This window comes from Gossypium hirsutum, chromosome D05, assembly GCF_007990345.1.
Source record: "Gossypium hirsutum isolate 1008001.06 chromosome D05, Gossypium_hirsutum_v2.1, whole genome shotgun sequence".
NCBI lineage: Eukaryota > Viridiplantae > Streptophyta > Magnoliopsida > Malvales > Malvaceae > Gossypium > Gossypium hirsutum.
In genome coordinates this window covers 47,035,508-47,053,131 of record NC_053441.1, presented here as the reverse complement: position 1 = coordinate 47,053,131, position 17,624 = coordinate 47,035,508, and the positions used below count along the sequence as shown (strand labels likewise).

At 33.6% G+C, this 17,624-nt stretch overlaps 1 protein-coding gene across 2 annotated transcripts; it reads right to left on the bottom strand.

Moving 5' to 3' along the window:
- Nucleotides 1–291: 291 nt before the first annotated feature.
- LOC107939214 (uncharacterized) lies at nt 292–4,425 on the bottom strand. 2 transcript variants are annotated; one of them, XM_016872507.2, is made up of 7 exons: nt 3,997–4,425; nt 3,808–3,888; nt 3,517–3,693; nt 2,085–2,255; nt 1,619–1,831; nt 1,451–1,539; nt 292–1,151 (listed from the first exon to the last, which is right to left on the bottom strand). In XM_016872507.2, exons 1-7 carry the CDS (start codon nt 4,082–4,084, stop codon nt 492–494), a joined length of 1,479 nt encoding a protein of 492 aa, XP_016727996.1. In that variant the 5' UTR covers nt 4,085–4,425; the 3' UTR covers nt 292–491. The 2 variants fall into 2 exon arrangements, with proteins under 2 accessions (XP_016727996.1, XP_040948821.1); XM_041092887.1 differs by having other exon boundaries at nt 292–1,145; nt 3,997–4,393.
- Between the last annotated feature and the right edge of the window lie 13,199 nt (nt 4,426–17,624).

The following is a 17,624-nucleotide window of genomic DNA, read 5'->3' as shown; positions in this document are numbered from 1 at the left end:
TTTGAGGGATTGTAAGGTTATCAGAATTAATTATATGAATTGTGAGTATAACATGCGTCTATTATATAATAATAATCCTTTCCTAAACACTAAAACATTATGGATCTTCAACGGTCTAAAGTAACATTATTGTTTTAAGCAATAAGCATACATTGTTTTTTAATTTTTCCACCAAAAAAGGGCACAAATCTTAAAATAATATGGGATCACGTTCAGTGCCAGTGTGCAAAACGCCTAAAATGTGACTACTTTTAGCCATGTTTGTGAATTAAGAGAACATGCTAGAGAATGAATCAGAGAACAGAGAGTTTCATGATATTATAATACCAGTAGCCGTACAAAATTTAGGCCAGCTGAAAGTGAACCTTAAGTAACACCGAGCTGCACGACAAGACCAGACACAAATCTTGACTACTATTATATCCTAAATTTTTATGGACCAACATAAAGCTTTGAATGAGGTAAGAACTCGCAAAATCTCTGTTGTGTATTTAATAGCCACCACAGTAACCCAAATTTGACCGGAACCGGAAATTTTGATGATAGTACGTTTTGTCTCCATAATCGATCGGCCTTATGACCACAGCTTCACGCTTCCCTTCTTGATCTTGAACTGCTCCAAAAATTATCTCATTGGTTTTCTCATGGCTTTGCTCATAGACTGTATGTGGGGTAGACGTCTGATGGCGATGATGATGATGATGCTGTTTCTGCTGTTGCATATCAACATCCCATCCATTGTAGAAAGCCCGGCTTTGACGCAACTGATGGAGTTTGTCAGCATCTTTGGACATGAAAGGGTATGTTTTGCGTGGAGTGGGGGTTCGAGTATCAATTGATGGGGGATCATCTTCATCTGGTATGACAAAGCTCTCTTGTGCAGCCCACGGCATTGTCTGCTTCAGTTGTTGCTGGTGCTGGCTCTGATATTGATAGTTCGGTGGCTCCTTTCTAAAACCAGGAAGTACGCTTCTGAAAATTTCCAATGCAGAAACACCGCCATTGACAAAAAGCTTCCCGAGGGATCCAAAGAAGCCTTCTTCTTGCTTCTCCTGTTCATCTTCCGTCGGAATTAAAGGTGGCCTGACTGATTTCAGCGGTTTCTGATATGGACTCAATACAGTGGCATCTACTTTAACTGAATCCTGATCCTTCATGAGTATAGAACAAACGTTAAAAGATCTCATTTTCTTTTATAAAAGCAACAGAAACATCATCTAGAATTTCCAGTTAAAAAACAAGAATGTTTGCTGTTCTCATGTTGGGTCAAATTTTAATCTCAAAGCATCTATGCTCTTCTGTTATGGAACAAGGCTTATGATTGAGGGACACTCACGGAGATGCGATTTTTATATACAATATTCAGCCAAAGCAAAAGTCGAGTTAAAATATTCTAGAGGAGAATCATAGGTAAAGGATTTGTATATGAATAATAATACTGAATACTCACTTTCTGGGTTGATACAATGGTGCCCACTCTACGCTGCAGCAAAGCTAGCATGTAACCAAAGAAGCCAGCAGCAACAAGAACAGCAATTCCTGCAATGACAGATATTACAATTTGTAAACCCCCAATATCAAGAACTAACGAAGATCAAATTTAGGTGAATTAATTTACCAAGAGGAAAACCACTTCCATACTGATAGGCACAGTCATCAAAATGTAGTTGAATCTCTCTAATCGCTCGGTTTCCTCTATCTATCACAAGAAGAGAGCAACTGCTTCCAACATAGACTACATCAAAATCGTTAGAAAACTTTGCATCTTCACTTGGTCCATCTACATGTCCCCCTCCCCGGGTCAATTTCCCACCAGCAATTGTCGTAATACCTGAAGAGGATTTCAGTTGTATCAGCAATACTTTGAGAATTTTAAGACATTGCAAAAGTTTAACATGATGACAAACACTAAGCTTGCCAAATAGTGATCCTATAAATAATTTTGAGAAAAAGAGGAAAATGTGATGCACAGAAGTAAGTAAGATGCAAGAAGAATGAAGGATATAAAACTTGCATACTTACGTCAAAATAACAAGTGATTAGCAATTCCTCTTTCAGGAAACTCAGTATTTTACATTGCTTACCTGCATCACTTATCTTCCTGATTGCCATGTTCATAGTGTCTGCAATATAAATATTCCCTCTATCATCTACTGCTAGCCCTTTCGGATGGTTCATCCTTGCCTCTCTCAGCTTCCCATCTACATGTCCAGGGTATCCTTCCGGGGATCCAGCAACCAGCCTTGGTCTACTATCTGCATTTCTCCCATAATTTAAATGAAATGTTTACAAGAAAAGACTTTTCTATGGACAACGCAAGACAAGCATGACTGGGGAATTGATTGAGTGAATACCAGAACCTTACATGTAATCAATCTTAATAGGGCTCTCTTACCAGAAACTGCCATCTCCCTAGCCATTTTTGTATTGGTATGCATGATCCCAATAAAGGAACACACTAGGGATCCAATTCAGTAAGAATAATGATCCCACAGCATATAGTTCATCATAAATTTGAGTAATACAAACAATTCACAAACTTCAGAATTTATTCATCAATTTAGACTTATTTAATTATACAAACACAAAAACTATATATCTAAGTTCCAGAAATACGTTCAATGTTCTAATAAATTGTATTTTATTCCTATTACCCCTAAATTAGGTTTCATATTAGTAGCGATTTAAGTTCTAATTATCGTTCCTTGTACAGACTGATCTGCATCCCAGGTAACATCGTAATAGGGTAATACGCATGCAGTGCAGAGAGAAAAGAGTAACACGGTTGAGACATCACACAATGGACGGAATCTTTATCTTAAAAATTTTGCAATGACTGGTTAAGACATCAAAATAACCTAAGAAGAATAAAACTGAGTAGAAGCACGATAAGTTTACATTCCATTGAACTTGCCAAACGTCTATGATATATACATTTACAGTTTACAGCATTCCCAAGTTACCAAGTTGAAAATGTTATAATCCTCAAAATTATTTAAATGCTCTTAGTGAAAGATCTATTTGTTTCCAATTTATTTGAAGAAAAACATAACAATATTTTATAAAATATTGGTAGAACATCTGCACCATTCATCTAAGTTCTAACTTACAAATATTTCTATAACCGGCATCTTTCAAATATATGAAATGGAAATGCATTTGAAGTACATTAAAATGCTTGACAGATGAAACAACTTGCTCTAACTCTAACAAGACCATCAAAATAAAAAATTGCACTCAGCACTTGGACAATGGAGAATGTATGCCAACTCAGCTAAACGTGCACTGTCCTTTATGAGGCAGGTTCAGCAACAGGACTCACTGCCAACAGATGCAAATACCTCAACTTTTTCCATTAATAACAAGCCTTGAAACATTCAGTAAGAAAAGATCACACTAAAAAAACAAAGCATTACCCAAACAAGGCAAACAATTTGAATTACTAATGCAAATGCAACAAAAATTAACAAAGCCAACCATTTGAATAATACTACGAGAAAGAAGAAACCCACTTACACAGAGATAAAGAACTAGACATCCGATAAAGGTTGCTATTAGCAGAGTCCAAAATTAGCAGCTCTCCACTGGGCAAAATCTCAATAGTGTGAGGTTCAACCCCAAGCTTACTTCCATCAAACACAGTCTCCACAGTGTATCCACCCTCAAACTTCATCATTGGACGGCCAGTAATTGCTATACATACATAAAATACCATGGAGACCACCACATCAGATGCTAACCTCAAAGCCAAAAAAAAAGAGGAAATGTGGGTTTTAATTCTAAATTCTAATAGTCGGAGATCTTAACCTGTTTTAGTGGTAGATTTGAGTGACCATAACCATTTCATAGAGGCAGACACGGCATTAGAGAAAACCCCACTTACGATCTCTGCAGGAACAAAGAATCAAATTCATTTTCCATTAAAGCAAGGATTTAGCTTAAATCTAGAAGCAGATCAAAATCAATGCGAGCTTTTTCATTTGTTTGGAAACTTACTTGCAGGTGAAGAAGTAGTAGGAGCTGAAGTGACACCTCCAAGAAGAAGCAAAAGAGCAATACCCAAGACCAACACATTTTTACCCATTGCCACTTCCACTAAAGCAAGAAAAAGAAAAAGAAAACCCAACAAAGAGCTCTTAGATATGAAAGGATATTCAAGCTTTACACATTGAGAAGAAATGCAAAACCCTATTCAGAATCTGGGACTTTTGCAGGAAAGTGAATGAACACTTTGAGCTAGAGTAAAACAGTGTGCTTTTCAATTTTTTTTCCTAGTTTTTTTAATAACAATAGGAAAAGATGGTTCTTTTTCTTGGTTTCTTTTGAGACACCGTGAAGAGTAGAGTGGTGAGTAGAAGAAGAGGAAAGGGAAAGAGACAAGAAAAAGGGAGGAAAAGCAATAAGAAAAATTAATAATAATAAAGCAAAAGAGGTAAAGGGCACTCGCTGTGACAGTGAAAGAGAGAGAAAATCAACATGATGTGGTTATACCTGGATCTTCGTGTATTACTACGGGATTAATGTATTTTCATGATTTATAATTATATTTAATATATGTTAAAATTTGATAGTATATCCTTTTAAAAATATATTTGATAGTATATAATTTTATATTATATCATGATTTATCATTTAAAGGAAATAAATTTATTAATAATGTATAGTTTACTTTACTTTATCCTGATCAGAAAACTTTAACTTTTAAAAAGGATATTAATCTCAAAAGGATTAATCATTGTAAATGGTAATATGAAAATAAAAAATACATTAATTCAAAAAAATAAAGAAGATTTAATACATAAAGTATATACTTTTATTATATCAAAAATTAATTTTTAATATATTATATGTTTTTACTCTTTTTTAAGAAATATTTTTACTTTTTTTATAAAAATATGCTTTTGTTGTAAATATATTGATAAGTGGATATCCATAATTCCCTTAAATATATCTTATTGTAACCCTCAAACAATAATTGTCTATGACCCTTAAATTAATTATTTTATAACCCCTAAATAATTTATAGAGTATCTTAATGTCAGTTCTTAATGTTGGTCCTTATTATTTTTTAACTTATGGTACTTGAAGCCCTATAAATAGAGGGTATGTACAAGCTTATTGTATCTTGAGCGTTACGGGCCTCTTGAATCTTCTATTTACCTACTTATTTATTTTTCTTTACTTTGATTTGTTCTTTGTATGAAATGTGGCTTTATTCTTGTTTTCTTTCTTTTTGATAGGAATTCTCTTGTTAAGACCCTATGAATCAATTAAAACTTCAGATTCATACCAGAACCACGATGATTCAATAAAACCTTCAAACTAAGTCCAAAGATTCTTTGAGTAAGAACCATTGGATCATCACTTATTCAATCAATAGAATAGATATAATAAAAAAAAATACAAAGAAAAGAAAATCTTTCTTTCTCTCTTAATCTTTATATTCTTCTTTTAGTTTTATAATACGTTGTCAGCATGATCTTACTCAGAAATAAAAATTCTTATGTGTTGAAGATTACACTTATCCTCCATGATTTTTCATTTGAAGCTTTAGACGCAAGATGCAAAATTTTGAATGGAGTTTTTATTTTATGTTTCATATTTAGATTATTATTATTTTAATTCTTAATTAATTATGATAATTTTGTTTAATTTTTTTAATTTTTATATTTTAAGCACGTGAAAGATTTGATCTCTATTTAGATCTTGATCAAATGCAATTTTGTGTCAACTTTTGTAATAGCCCGTTTTTAGTGAAATTAGAATAGTGGTTTCAGGACCATAAATCTGAGGTCAAAAAATTTATTTTAGTATTATTTTGTGATCTACAGCATGACATTATTATTTTATAAAAATTTCGTTAAGAAATTTTACCGTTTGTATGCTCAATTTGATGAAAAGGACTAAATCGCGTAAAGTGTAAAAGTTGTCTTCTATTAGCTAAAAGTGTTGTTAAACAGCTATAGAAATTTAAAGTGGAGGTCCTTATGTGGTAATTAGACCATTAATTGAGTTAGTGGATGTGTGTGGCTTGGCAATTATGAAAATTTTAAAGTTAGGTAAGGGTAATTTGGTAATTAGGTAAATAAAGGTTAAATTAATAAAAGAAAAAGTTATCATCTTCTCCCATTTTTCTTACCATAGCCGAAATTCACCATAGGAGAAGAGAATAAATTTTTTTAAGCTTTTCCTTTGCATGTAAGTGTTATCTTGTCCCGTTTTTGTTGATTTTTAGGTTTTTGGGATCGTTGTAGCTTAACCTAGCTTATTAGGGGACTAATTTGCAAAATGGTTTAAAGTATAGGGTTTTATCATGAGTAAATTCTAGATGTTTATGTTTTTGAAGTTTAATGGAAGAATGTGAATCTTTTTTGTTAATTAAACAACTTTTGTTAAGTGATTTTTAATGAAATTGCCAATTAGGGTTAAATTGAAAATTGAGTAAATTGTGTGGTAAATGTGTGAAATTGTGAAATTTATGGGCTGCTATGAGCATATATGTTATTTGGCTAGGCTTGGGTGGGGTGAAATTGCATGAAATTTTATTTTATGAGCCTAGGGACTAAATTGTAAAAAAGTCTAAAGATAGGGGTAAAATAGTAATTTTCCATAACATGATTTTTGGATTGAATTATATAGAATGAGGTTTAAATTAGTTAAATTTGATTATATAGATCAAGAAAAGCAACATTCGGAATTAAATCGGGGAAAAGACAAAGTAGTGGACTAAATGATTATTTTTCTTCGTATGAGTTTGAGGTAAGTTCGTGTAATTACATTGCGTATTTATATGCTTTAATTGAAATATATATATGTGGATTGTGTAATTACTATGTATAATTATCGAGTGCATAACCGGCGACATACGAAGAATACTAAGCCTCGTTTGAACCTTAGAAATTCGTAGGATACAAATGACATGTAGGGTTACTGATTCCTGCTCTTATGAGCTTACTGTTTATAGCTCGTATGAGCATACATGTACAAGAATTGACGAATTATAGTTTAGTACACCTCGTGTGTACTACCTGCGTATCTAACGGTATTCTAAGTGGTTCAATAGGCACAGTGTTGTTACGAGATTATACAAGTTCAATACGAACTAGTACATGTGAAATACAGGAAGTGGTGTATATATATGTTTGACATATGAATACATGGCTAACATGGTTGATGATTTTTGTGTTAGGCTTTTGGGCCAATTTGAGTTGTATTATACCTAAATGATATTAACTAAATTATTGTTAGTTGGTAAGTTGTATTTTTAGTTATACGAACTTACTAAGCTTAATTGCTTACTCTATTTATTTTTCCATGTTTTATAGTGTTTCGGAAGCTCGTTCAGATTGGAAGTTTTCGAAGATCTCATCATACTATCAATCACTATTTTGGTACTTTTGGTTATATATATTGGTTAAATGGCATGTATAAGTCATTTTGGCTTATGATAGCCTATATGTTTTGTTGTGTTTTAGCCATTTGAATTAGCTTGTATTGTAGATACATTTTTGTCTTGTAAATATGTAAATAGCCTTATTGTATGTGGTGTATGGTTGCCATGTGAATGTCTTGTTTGTGAATTGGTATTTTAGGTACCAAATAGTTGTAATTGATAAGTGGCATACATGTTAAGCTTTAGGCACAATGATGCATATATGTGTTTGACCAATTAGGTAGTTTTGCAGACATTGTTTGCATGTAATTAAATGGTAAATTGAGGTGCCTATGGGCATCATGGTTGTTGGTGATGATGGCGCATGTTTTAGGCTTGATTTTGGTTGGTTTGAATGCCTATTTATGATTTGGTCATATGCTAATTGATGTGTTTAGATTGATACCAATTTGGATGATAAATATGGCTTGGATAATGGCCTATTTTTGTTCACATGGGTAGAGATACGGGCATGTGTCTCAGCCATGTGTGACACACGGCCGTGTGTCCCCTGTAATTTCTAAAGGAAGCAAGTCAGAAGCTTCACACGGCCTAGCACACGGGCGTGTGGCTTGGCCGTGTGGCACAAGTCAGTATACCCTCCAGTTTTCATACGGCCTAGCACATGGTCTGACACACGGGCATGTAAGGCCATTTTGAGGGGTACACGGTCTGGCACACAGGCATGCGGTCTGGCCGTGTGACCCAAGTCAATGAGTTACACAAGTATGAACACGAGCTGGGACACGGCCGTGTGTCCCTATTTCGAATGCCCACACGGCTTGGCACATGGGCATGTGTCCCCTACACCTTTGAAAATTTTTCATGTTTTCCAAAAAAATTCTTGAGTACTCGGTTTAGTCCCGAACCATTTTTAATGTTTGTTTTGGGCCTCGAGGGCTCGTATTAGGGACTATATGAGTGAATGTGATTGGTTTTTGTTTTGAATAAGAAATGAACATGAAATGTTTGATTGTTTGATCTGTAAGTCTGATAATGCTCCGTAACCCTATTTCAGCGTCGAATACGAGTTAAGGGGTGTTACAACTTTTATAGACTACTTATAGTTTGTAACCTCTCCAACCCGACCTAGACGTTAAGCTCGAATTCAGATGATTATGTAACACCCCACCTGATAAAACCTTAGTGTTTGGACACTGTTTAGATAAATAAGGCAGATAAGATAAGTTTCAAATAGGCACAGTGTTAGAACTAGACTAAGTATAAACCCTTTGATCATGCTTGTAATGCCTTGATGATGGCGAGCAATAGGTTGACACATAGTGATCAAGTAGTGTCTGGTTAGGAATGATTCACCTAAAAACTTAGATGGCACATAGAGTGGGCGAAGCTCTGATATTTGAACATTGCAAGAATTTTGGAACAGGTCCTGAGAAGTCGAGATGTTAGATTCGACTAAGAGTTGAAGTTCACAAGTACGACAAATTCTCTAAAAAAAATAGGTTGAGATGGTACTACCCGCCCAACGATGCTTTAACAGCCTATACCCGGCCTGGTCGCCAAGCCCAAATACGGGATGCCACACTATTGTCTCATGTCATATACAACAAGTAAAAGTTCATTCTAAACGAAGCGTCTTCCATTTTAGTCTTCGTATAGGTTTTACGTCAATTATGTTTGTTAGTTATCAATGTTACAAGAAAATCATATAAAATAATCCTAAAAACGAGCGTTAACATGCATAAGGTCCATTTAGCAAAATTCTCAAAATGTGTCAATAGGTATCGATACTAACACTAGGGAATCAATATTTTCTTTAAGTGGTATCGATACCACCTAGAGAAATTATACCAAACTTGCATTCTATTTCTCGACAAAATCTCAAAGTCTCAAAAATTATCGGTACTTGTCGTGAAATATCAATACTTTAACCCCAAGTATCGATACTCGAGCAAAGGTATCGATACCAAATCTTTATTCTGATTTCCTGCACTTTTCAAAACATAGAGGTATCAATTTTAAAATGTGATTATTGAACCTTTGCTCCCAACCTAAAAAATGTAGCATACATAAGCAATTAATCCATTCCAATTTAGTTCCTAAACATCACGCATCAATTACTTCGACAAATAATCATTCAACGGTCTAGTTAACAGTTCAATATTGCAAAATTGTGTTCGAGCAAATAACATCAATTCATCCTCAAGTTCATGAACCTAAGCATAACAATAACATGTAATCCTTATAAACCGAACCAAAAACTAGCAAAATGTCTAGAAGTCAACATGGCTATAAACAAGCCTACCACATTGCCTTGTTCCCCAAAACGTGAATAAATGTAGAACACATATGAAATAACAAATAGACTTGCTTGGATCACCCTCAGAACCACATCGTTCACACCAGTACACAACTAATCTGCAATGGTTAAAGAAGGGAGTGGGTGAGCTTAACAAGCTTAGTGAATTCTCAGAATAACCACAATGTAAACAATTCATCAAGCATTAACCTAACCAACCATATAACATAACCTCAACAGTTCCAACTCTAGTGTCATGTTATACTTACTCGTGCATTTTGACTAGTTCTTTTACATAGTAACATATTCACTTAAAAGCATATATCCTATTACACATATAATCACCTAACGTTCAAGCATATATCACAATATTCAAAACATCTTTATAAAAAAGTTGCACAATGGTCACATACTCATTTAGGCATACATCACATTACACATATATACATTTTAAGATAATTTGACACTTGAGCTATGAAACATAAAAGTGAGCTCTATCATTGCTCATCGGATACATGGATCTCCAACACACCATGTAGACTCATAGAGTCAAACATGTCCCAAAAGTGAAGCATAAAGCTAACACTCTCCTTATTTCCCTTCACATGTCCCGTTGAATGGAGCTTAGCTCACATTCCCTTATCCCTCCAATATGTCCAGGGCCTCAACGCCCAAAATTATTGTACATATAGGCGATTATTCACAATCCTATGGCATGCCAACTATATCCAATGGTTTTAAGATCACAAGGCCAAAATATCTTAAATCAAACACATATCACTTACTGATTATCCATGCACTATCACCGTATATTTGCATCTTTAGCAAAACACTGTCACTAGCATTTAACATATACATAACATGTACACATTTTCACTTTCACAACGGTTATCATAACAACATATCACATATTATAACATCTCATCTCAATTCACATATTCACAAACACATAAGCACTTTATTTACAAGATAACATAGATATTATAAAGCTTACACTCGGAATTTAGAGAAGAGGTTTAGGCTACTACTAAATTCCCAAATAACGCATTGAATCATGTCCAAAAGTAATTATCTCAAACACTCACCAATTACACTTTCGCCAAAAAGTTGAAAGCTCAAACTAGCTTTTCCTTGCCTTTATCTCTACTTGTAGAAGGTCCTATTAAATTTGGAACTTCAACACAACAATTAACACAACAATGCATTCAATAATCAGCTAAGAGCTCACCTCGAGCAATCAGAAACATAAGCCTAAGCTATGTTCCCATGTAACCGAAACTTATAACATAACAAACTTTAAATTTGAATATCTCGATCTATACTTGATCTTTTCACCTAAAACCAATTTCATTCATCTTATAATTCACCTACAACTAATTCCTAACCTTTAAACTACACAAAACTACTCAATTCATGATATCGACTTTTTCGACATGTTTTATGGCTATTTTTTAAAAATTCATTAAAACTCAAGAATTCTTTAATGAAACGTCAAAGTAAATTTAGAAACCTTCTAATCATGTTAAAACAACTTGAAAAACACTTTGAAATCACGATTTTATGTAAAATTCTGAAATCCACCATTAATGACCCAATTTTCGACTTTTATTTAGAACATGCGATTTAATGGCTAAAACTTGGTTGTAAAGACTAAATAACATTTAAAACTGATTAGAAGTTGAATTGTTACCTTAGTTGATGAAAAATCGAGCGTTTGATCGAAAACTCAGAAGCTTGACAATAGAGAAAACTATGGTGTTTAGGGTGCTTTTCTTGGTTTTTATAGAGGTTTTATAACTTAAGATATGATAGAAATTAGGATTTGGAGTTCAAAATTGATTGAAATAGCTAGAGAGAATCAAGGGATGGCAAACACAAATTTTGGATAGTTTTTACGTGAAATAACTTGGGGAAGACAGGCTATTTAGCTTGGATTTTAAAATCTGGTTAAATTCTTCGTAAAAACTCTCAATTTTAACTATTTTACAAATCAGTCCTATTTTCAAATTTAAAGGTATTTAAAACTCATTTTTAGAAATTGATTTAATTTTCTAAAAACTATAGTAAAAAAACATTATCAATAAACCATGTCGCAAAATTTCGAACACTCTAAGGCTAAAATTCCTAAAATACCCCTAAAACTCTTAGGCCCTATTTTGGGGTGTAACAAATGCTTTTGGCGAAAAAAGGTAAGGTGAGTAGTTAGCTTAAGGGTTTCTATGAAAGAGACTTAGGAAGTTGTCATTGAATTTCGAGTGTTAGGGATACTGTCGGAAGGCATTACACACTAAATTTGTCTAGTATGATCCTAAATACATCTTAACGAGTAGTCAAGAACAAACCATGCAATAAAATCTCGAATATCTATATGAATATATAGGTGGATTGTCATACACATTTCTTTACATCTGTGAACCATCTATGTGGCAGCTTGATTAGGGTTGTAACACGTGTCAAGTTATCATATGGATAAGGGTTGTATAAATCTAGACAGCCAAGACTGAAAGGAGGGAGTTTTACTTTTCATTCTCCAATAAGGTATTTTCAGTAAGAAGTCTAAAGAAAAATAGAACAAACTCTTTCTCTCCCTTTTCAAAAATCCTACTATCTTCAGTTGTCGTAGTAATCCCTGAAGAGAACTTAGAACTGGAGCCCAAGCTGCTAATAAGGTTACCAGGTGAGTCTTTAGACTAACTTTTACATGTATGTTGTAGTCTAGATATTTTTGTGCTAATTGACTAAAGTATTAAACTGGAACTAGTAAAGGATGACTCAATGACTCTAAAAGGGAAATGAACAGTATGTATATATGTATGTCTAAAAGCATGAATATGTCTATCATGAGTTAGTCACTATTTTAACAAGTTTGTCATGAAGGATTTATGCATGAAGTTAAGGGAATGTGTTAAATGTTTTAAGCATGAATGTGTCTATCATGAATAAGTTTGAAAGGAATACGTCTGTTAAACATAAGTCTGGATGAGGTGTCTGTGTCTGTTTTCGGAGTCATCTAAAGGGGTTTGTCAGGACTAAAAACATGAATCTCTGAAAGAAAAAGTCCATGGCACTCTAAATACCATATAGTGTAATACCTTGGCTAGGCCATGACATCAAATGAAATATGTAAAGGACAGTTGGGTGAGTACTAGCGATGAAAGAAAAGCCTCATGATTGTAAGTATAGGCAAATCCCTATCGTTAAAAATAACAATTTTCGTAAAAGGATGCCTTTGTGGCTATCTTAGTTAAAAGTGAGCCTTAGTGGCTATCTCTATTAAATAAATGCCTTTGTGGCAATTTTCGTAAAAAAGCCGTTATGGCAAACTCTATTAAAATAATAGCCTTTGCAGCGATCTCTGTTAAAATGGAAGTCTTTATGGCGACCTTTGTTAAATGGAAGCCTTTGTGGTGCCTCTATTAAATGGAAGCCTTTGTGGCAATCTTTGATAAAAAGAATGCCTTTATGGTTCTCTCTATAGAAGGATGCCTTTTGGTAACACTCTGAAAGGAAAGCCTCCGTGGCTATCTTTGGAAGGGAACACCTTCGGGGTGGAATATGAAGAACAATGCTTATTATGACCATCTGAAAACAATGCCTTTGGGTAGACTCTGAATGAATGGCGTACGCGATAGTCTAAGAGTTGGCAAGTTTGGATTAACTTTAAAGGAAAAGCCAATATGGAAGGTTACAATGAAGTCTGTAAAACCAATAGGGTCAAAGTCATGAACAAGAAACAAATGATGAAATCCTTGAATAAGGGCCCAGGTAAAAGAGTGTTTTCTTACTAAGTTCTATCGAACTTACCCCTTTGTGTTTTCTTTCTGGTAAAGGAGACGCCAGGAGGGTCAATGCCAGGGCTGCGCCAAAGGAGTGGCGAAGTAGGTATATATTTCGAACAAGTCTCGAAAAATTGTCTTAAGGAGACTCAGTTTTGCAAGCCAATTAATCTAAGTTAGTTGTATTAGTTAGAGGTTAATCAAGTGGGACTGTATAAGCCAATGTGATGTGTAACTATGTTTGTAAGTTCTGTACACATTTTTTGCCCAAACACAACTTTGCTGGGCAGTGTTACTAATAAGATGTATTTCTTTGAAAATTAATATGTTTTATGTATGTATAAGTATGTTATAGTAATGTAACACCCAAGATCTGGATCTAGTGAATCGGGTCAGGTTGAGGGCATTACAAATTACATTAGCTGCTGAAATGGCCCAGTAAGCTATCGGAGTTTATAAAACAAAATTTTAAACCATTTGCTTATCTTAGACGAAAATTAAGGCCATTTTCTAAAAAACTCATAAGTTAACAAAAGATCGTTTAACTTTAACATTTTTCTTGTAACGGTGATTGATACGAGCAACCCATTCTAATTCAAAGACCATAATAGATATGGACTTAGTTTCCCTCAAGGCTCAATCACGAGATCTGAATCCAAGCAGTTAAAGTCAAAACTCAACTGATTCATTCGAGTTTATCACAAAAAAAATTCAAGAAGAAAAGTTGAACTTTCAAGACAATGGATTTGGATTTCAATATGGAGTGAGGATGAATTAGAAGGGACCAAATTTGTTCATGGGCCTAAAATCTCAATTAATGATGACAAGCCCATGTGAAAGATGTTACCAAGCTTAGGCGTTGCACTTCAAGGACCCTAATCAAACCCACACGCTTAGTCATGTGACAAACAGTTAGGTTGTAGTGCATTTTTTGAAGGGACCTCGGCATTTTTGGATCCATATGTCTTCATATCGATCGGATATCTATGTCTTAACTTCGCAATTCACTTTGAATTACTCGATTTCGAGTTCGAGAGCTCAAGTTATGACCATTTTAGTGAAAACAACGTAAGTAGAATTTTTGGACGGGATTATTATGGAAATTATGAGTTTAGGGCTTTTAATTCGAGTTGAAATCATATTGGGCTCAAGTTTTAGGCTTAATTTTTATTATATATGAACTCAAATATTGTATTTATCTGCTCTTATTATTTTATTATTCTGAATTTTTATAATTATTAAGTATTTTAAGTTATTTAGGAGTTTTACGTCAACAAGAAAGTTCAGTTTAAAACAACTTCTTGTTTAGGTTAATTAGAGTGTCAATATACTTAAGAGTTTTAATTAGATTTATTTATCTTTCTAGCATATATAAACGCCTTTGCACTGTACACAAAAAATCAATTCATTATTCATTATTATTTAACAATTCTCTTTTGAGTTAATAAATTCTCTTTGAGTTTTTGTTTCAAGAATTGTTCTTGAGTTGTCTTTTAAAAGGGTTTTAACAATCTTAACAATTCTCTTTTGAGTTAATAAATTCTCTTTGAGTTTTTGTTTCAAGAATTGTTCTTGAGTTGTCTTTTAAAAGGGTTTTAACAATCTTTTCATGTTGTGGGGATCATCTTCAAACTTTTTCTTGCCAACTTTTCTTTCTTGGAGGGGAAATTATAACAGTTTGAAGGGAGTTGTGGATTCTTCTTATTTCTAAGGCTTCGTGGGAATTCTGCACTTCGCGTTCCATCTTTTCCATCTATCTTCTTCATTTTCTTCTTTATTGTTCTAATATTTGATTTATTGTTCTATTTGATTTATTTATTTTAATTGTTTTCTTTATTTTTTATCTGACATAGATCGTTTGCGTTTCAGGTTGTGTCAAAATCTAAGTTTCTTTCCAAACATCTAGAGCCCTAAGTCAAATCCGTGACTTAGACAAACTTACGATCTTATTTTCACACTCATCTATATCATTTGGTATAATATTTTTAGGCGTTTTAGGTGTTCTTTGTGTTTTTATAAACTAATTTCCAACAAATAGCCTTAAAACAATTTTTTTACCCAGAAAGTTTTTGGGAAAAAAATATTTTTCAGTGGGTAAACGTTTTTCAAATGATATAAAATTTTACATAATGATTCTTGACACTATTTTTGAATATTAGAAAAAATATTTCCCACAAAAAAAGTGATCGAAAAAGTGAAAAAAATAGAAAAGTATGAAAAATAAAGACAAATATAAAATTTCTATGGGTTGAATTTTGTGCCGAAACTTTCCAGATTAGATATACATTATTTAAAAGGTTCCAGTTTAAATTTCATGATTTTTGGAGATCGACAACACTTCGAAAAAAATTTGTCAAGTTGATTTGTAACTTATCGGGTTTTTGGATTTCAGGGATTTTCATTGACTCTTAGCCTTAAGTTTTCATTTGTTTTTGCTTTTTATTATTACTTTGCGCATTCTAACACTTTATTGTTTCTTATGTTAGTAGGTTAAAGCACATTGCACATTCCTTCCTCCGTGTAACATAATTCTTTGGTCTCTAGTCAATTTTGGACTCCTAGTGCTACTAGGTTTGCTTTGCTTGTTTGATTTTAATAATTTCTGATTAATTTATATAAACACTTTTAAAAGACTTACAAGATTAATTCCTACCTCGTTGAGAATTTAATTTTATTTCTGAGTACATAACGGTGATGTTTTCTTATTTTTTTTCTTTTTGAGTGTTGTGTTTCTTTCAGGTTTCCACAATGACTTGTGATACTCATAGTAGCAAAGGGAGTGATAATCCAAGTGAAAAGCCACCAGTTACAATGGAGAACCTTGTTGGTTTCATGATAAAATTACAAAACGACCTCTATGAGGTCAATGATAAGTTCAACCACTTGATTGGCAAGATATAATAAGATTTAGATGCTTGAGAGGCTAAAGACAAACAATGGGATTCTCTACTTCAGACAATCTTGGAGCTCTTGAATGCTCAAAATGAACGTCCAACCCGTAATTTGGGTAATGATGATGGTGTTGAACAACCTCGTGCTTGTGGAAATAATGCTAGGTGTGCCCCTCGTGCAAATGATGAAACTTTGGTTAATAATTACCATGGGCAGCCTTCTCTGGCTAAACCAAAGTTCTTAATTTAACAATTTCGAGGAAAGAATGATCCCTAGGCATATTGTAATAGCCCACCTGACGAAGTCTTCATATTTGGTTATTGTTTGGCGTATAGATGGTAAATTAAGGATAGATTTGAACAAGTAAAGTATTTGTTCTGGCTAAGTATACAATTCTATATAATACGCTATTTGGCGAAATTCTAGTTTGATGAGCTTTAAGGTTTGGCGAACTCTTTTGTTAAGTATCTGCCCAACCTAGATGCTTTGGCCGAACTTGTTAAGTTCGTAGTTGTTTAGGTTTGTTTATTATTTTTGTATGGTGATTAGATAGTCAAGTTTCGGTCTAGTTAGAACAGAACTAGACTATTGTAGATGATAAGACGTAAAATTTTTTAAGTGAACTTAATCATGTGAATCAAGAGAGTTAGTGGAATTATTTTATTTTTCCACTAATCTTTATCTCCGTGCTTAAGTATATAAGGATAGCGGTGATCTTTCTGAACACCTTTTACGTCTTCTTCTTCTTTCTTGATTTCCTCTAAAAGTCTCTGAAAAACTTAATTTTAGAGAACTTCTTCATAGTGAAGGTCCACAGTATCTAGCTAACATATACGCTAGTACCAACTCACTACTCAAGAAGCTGATGAGGCTCCAAGTGATAAAGGCAAAGGACTTGCTTTGTAGATTGTGCTGGAATTTCTGATGAGTTCTTTCTTACTTCCATGTGTTGTAAATTTCTTGTTTATATATTTTATATAAGGTAAGCAATCCTCCTCTATAATGGATGAAAGGTGTATATGTGGATAATGGTTATCCAAAGCCATTAGTCTGAGTTAAGCCTGTCTGTGATATGAAGTAAGTGCCATTATTCATACTTAAACCACTACCATCTGCTTCTGATATGTATGATATGATCTTATATGTGGTGATGGAGATGAGGAGATATGTTTGTATAGCCTATGGTAAGGTAGTTATATTGTAAACTGGATTGACAAATCACGATAAAAAATGCTATTCTAAATGAAAATTATATGAGAAGTTA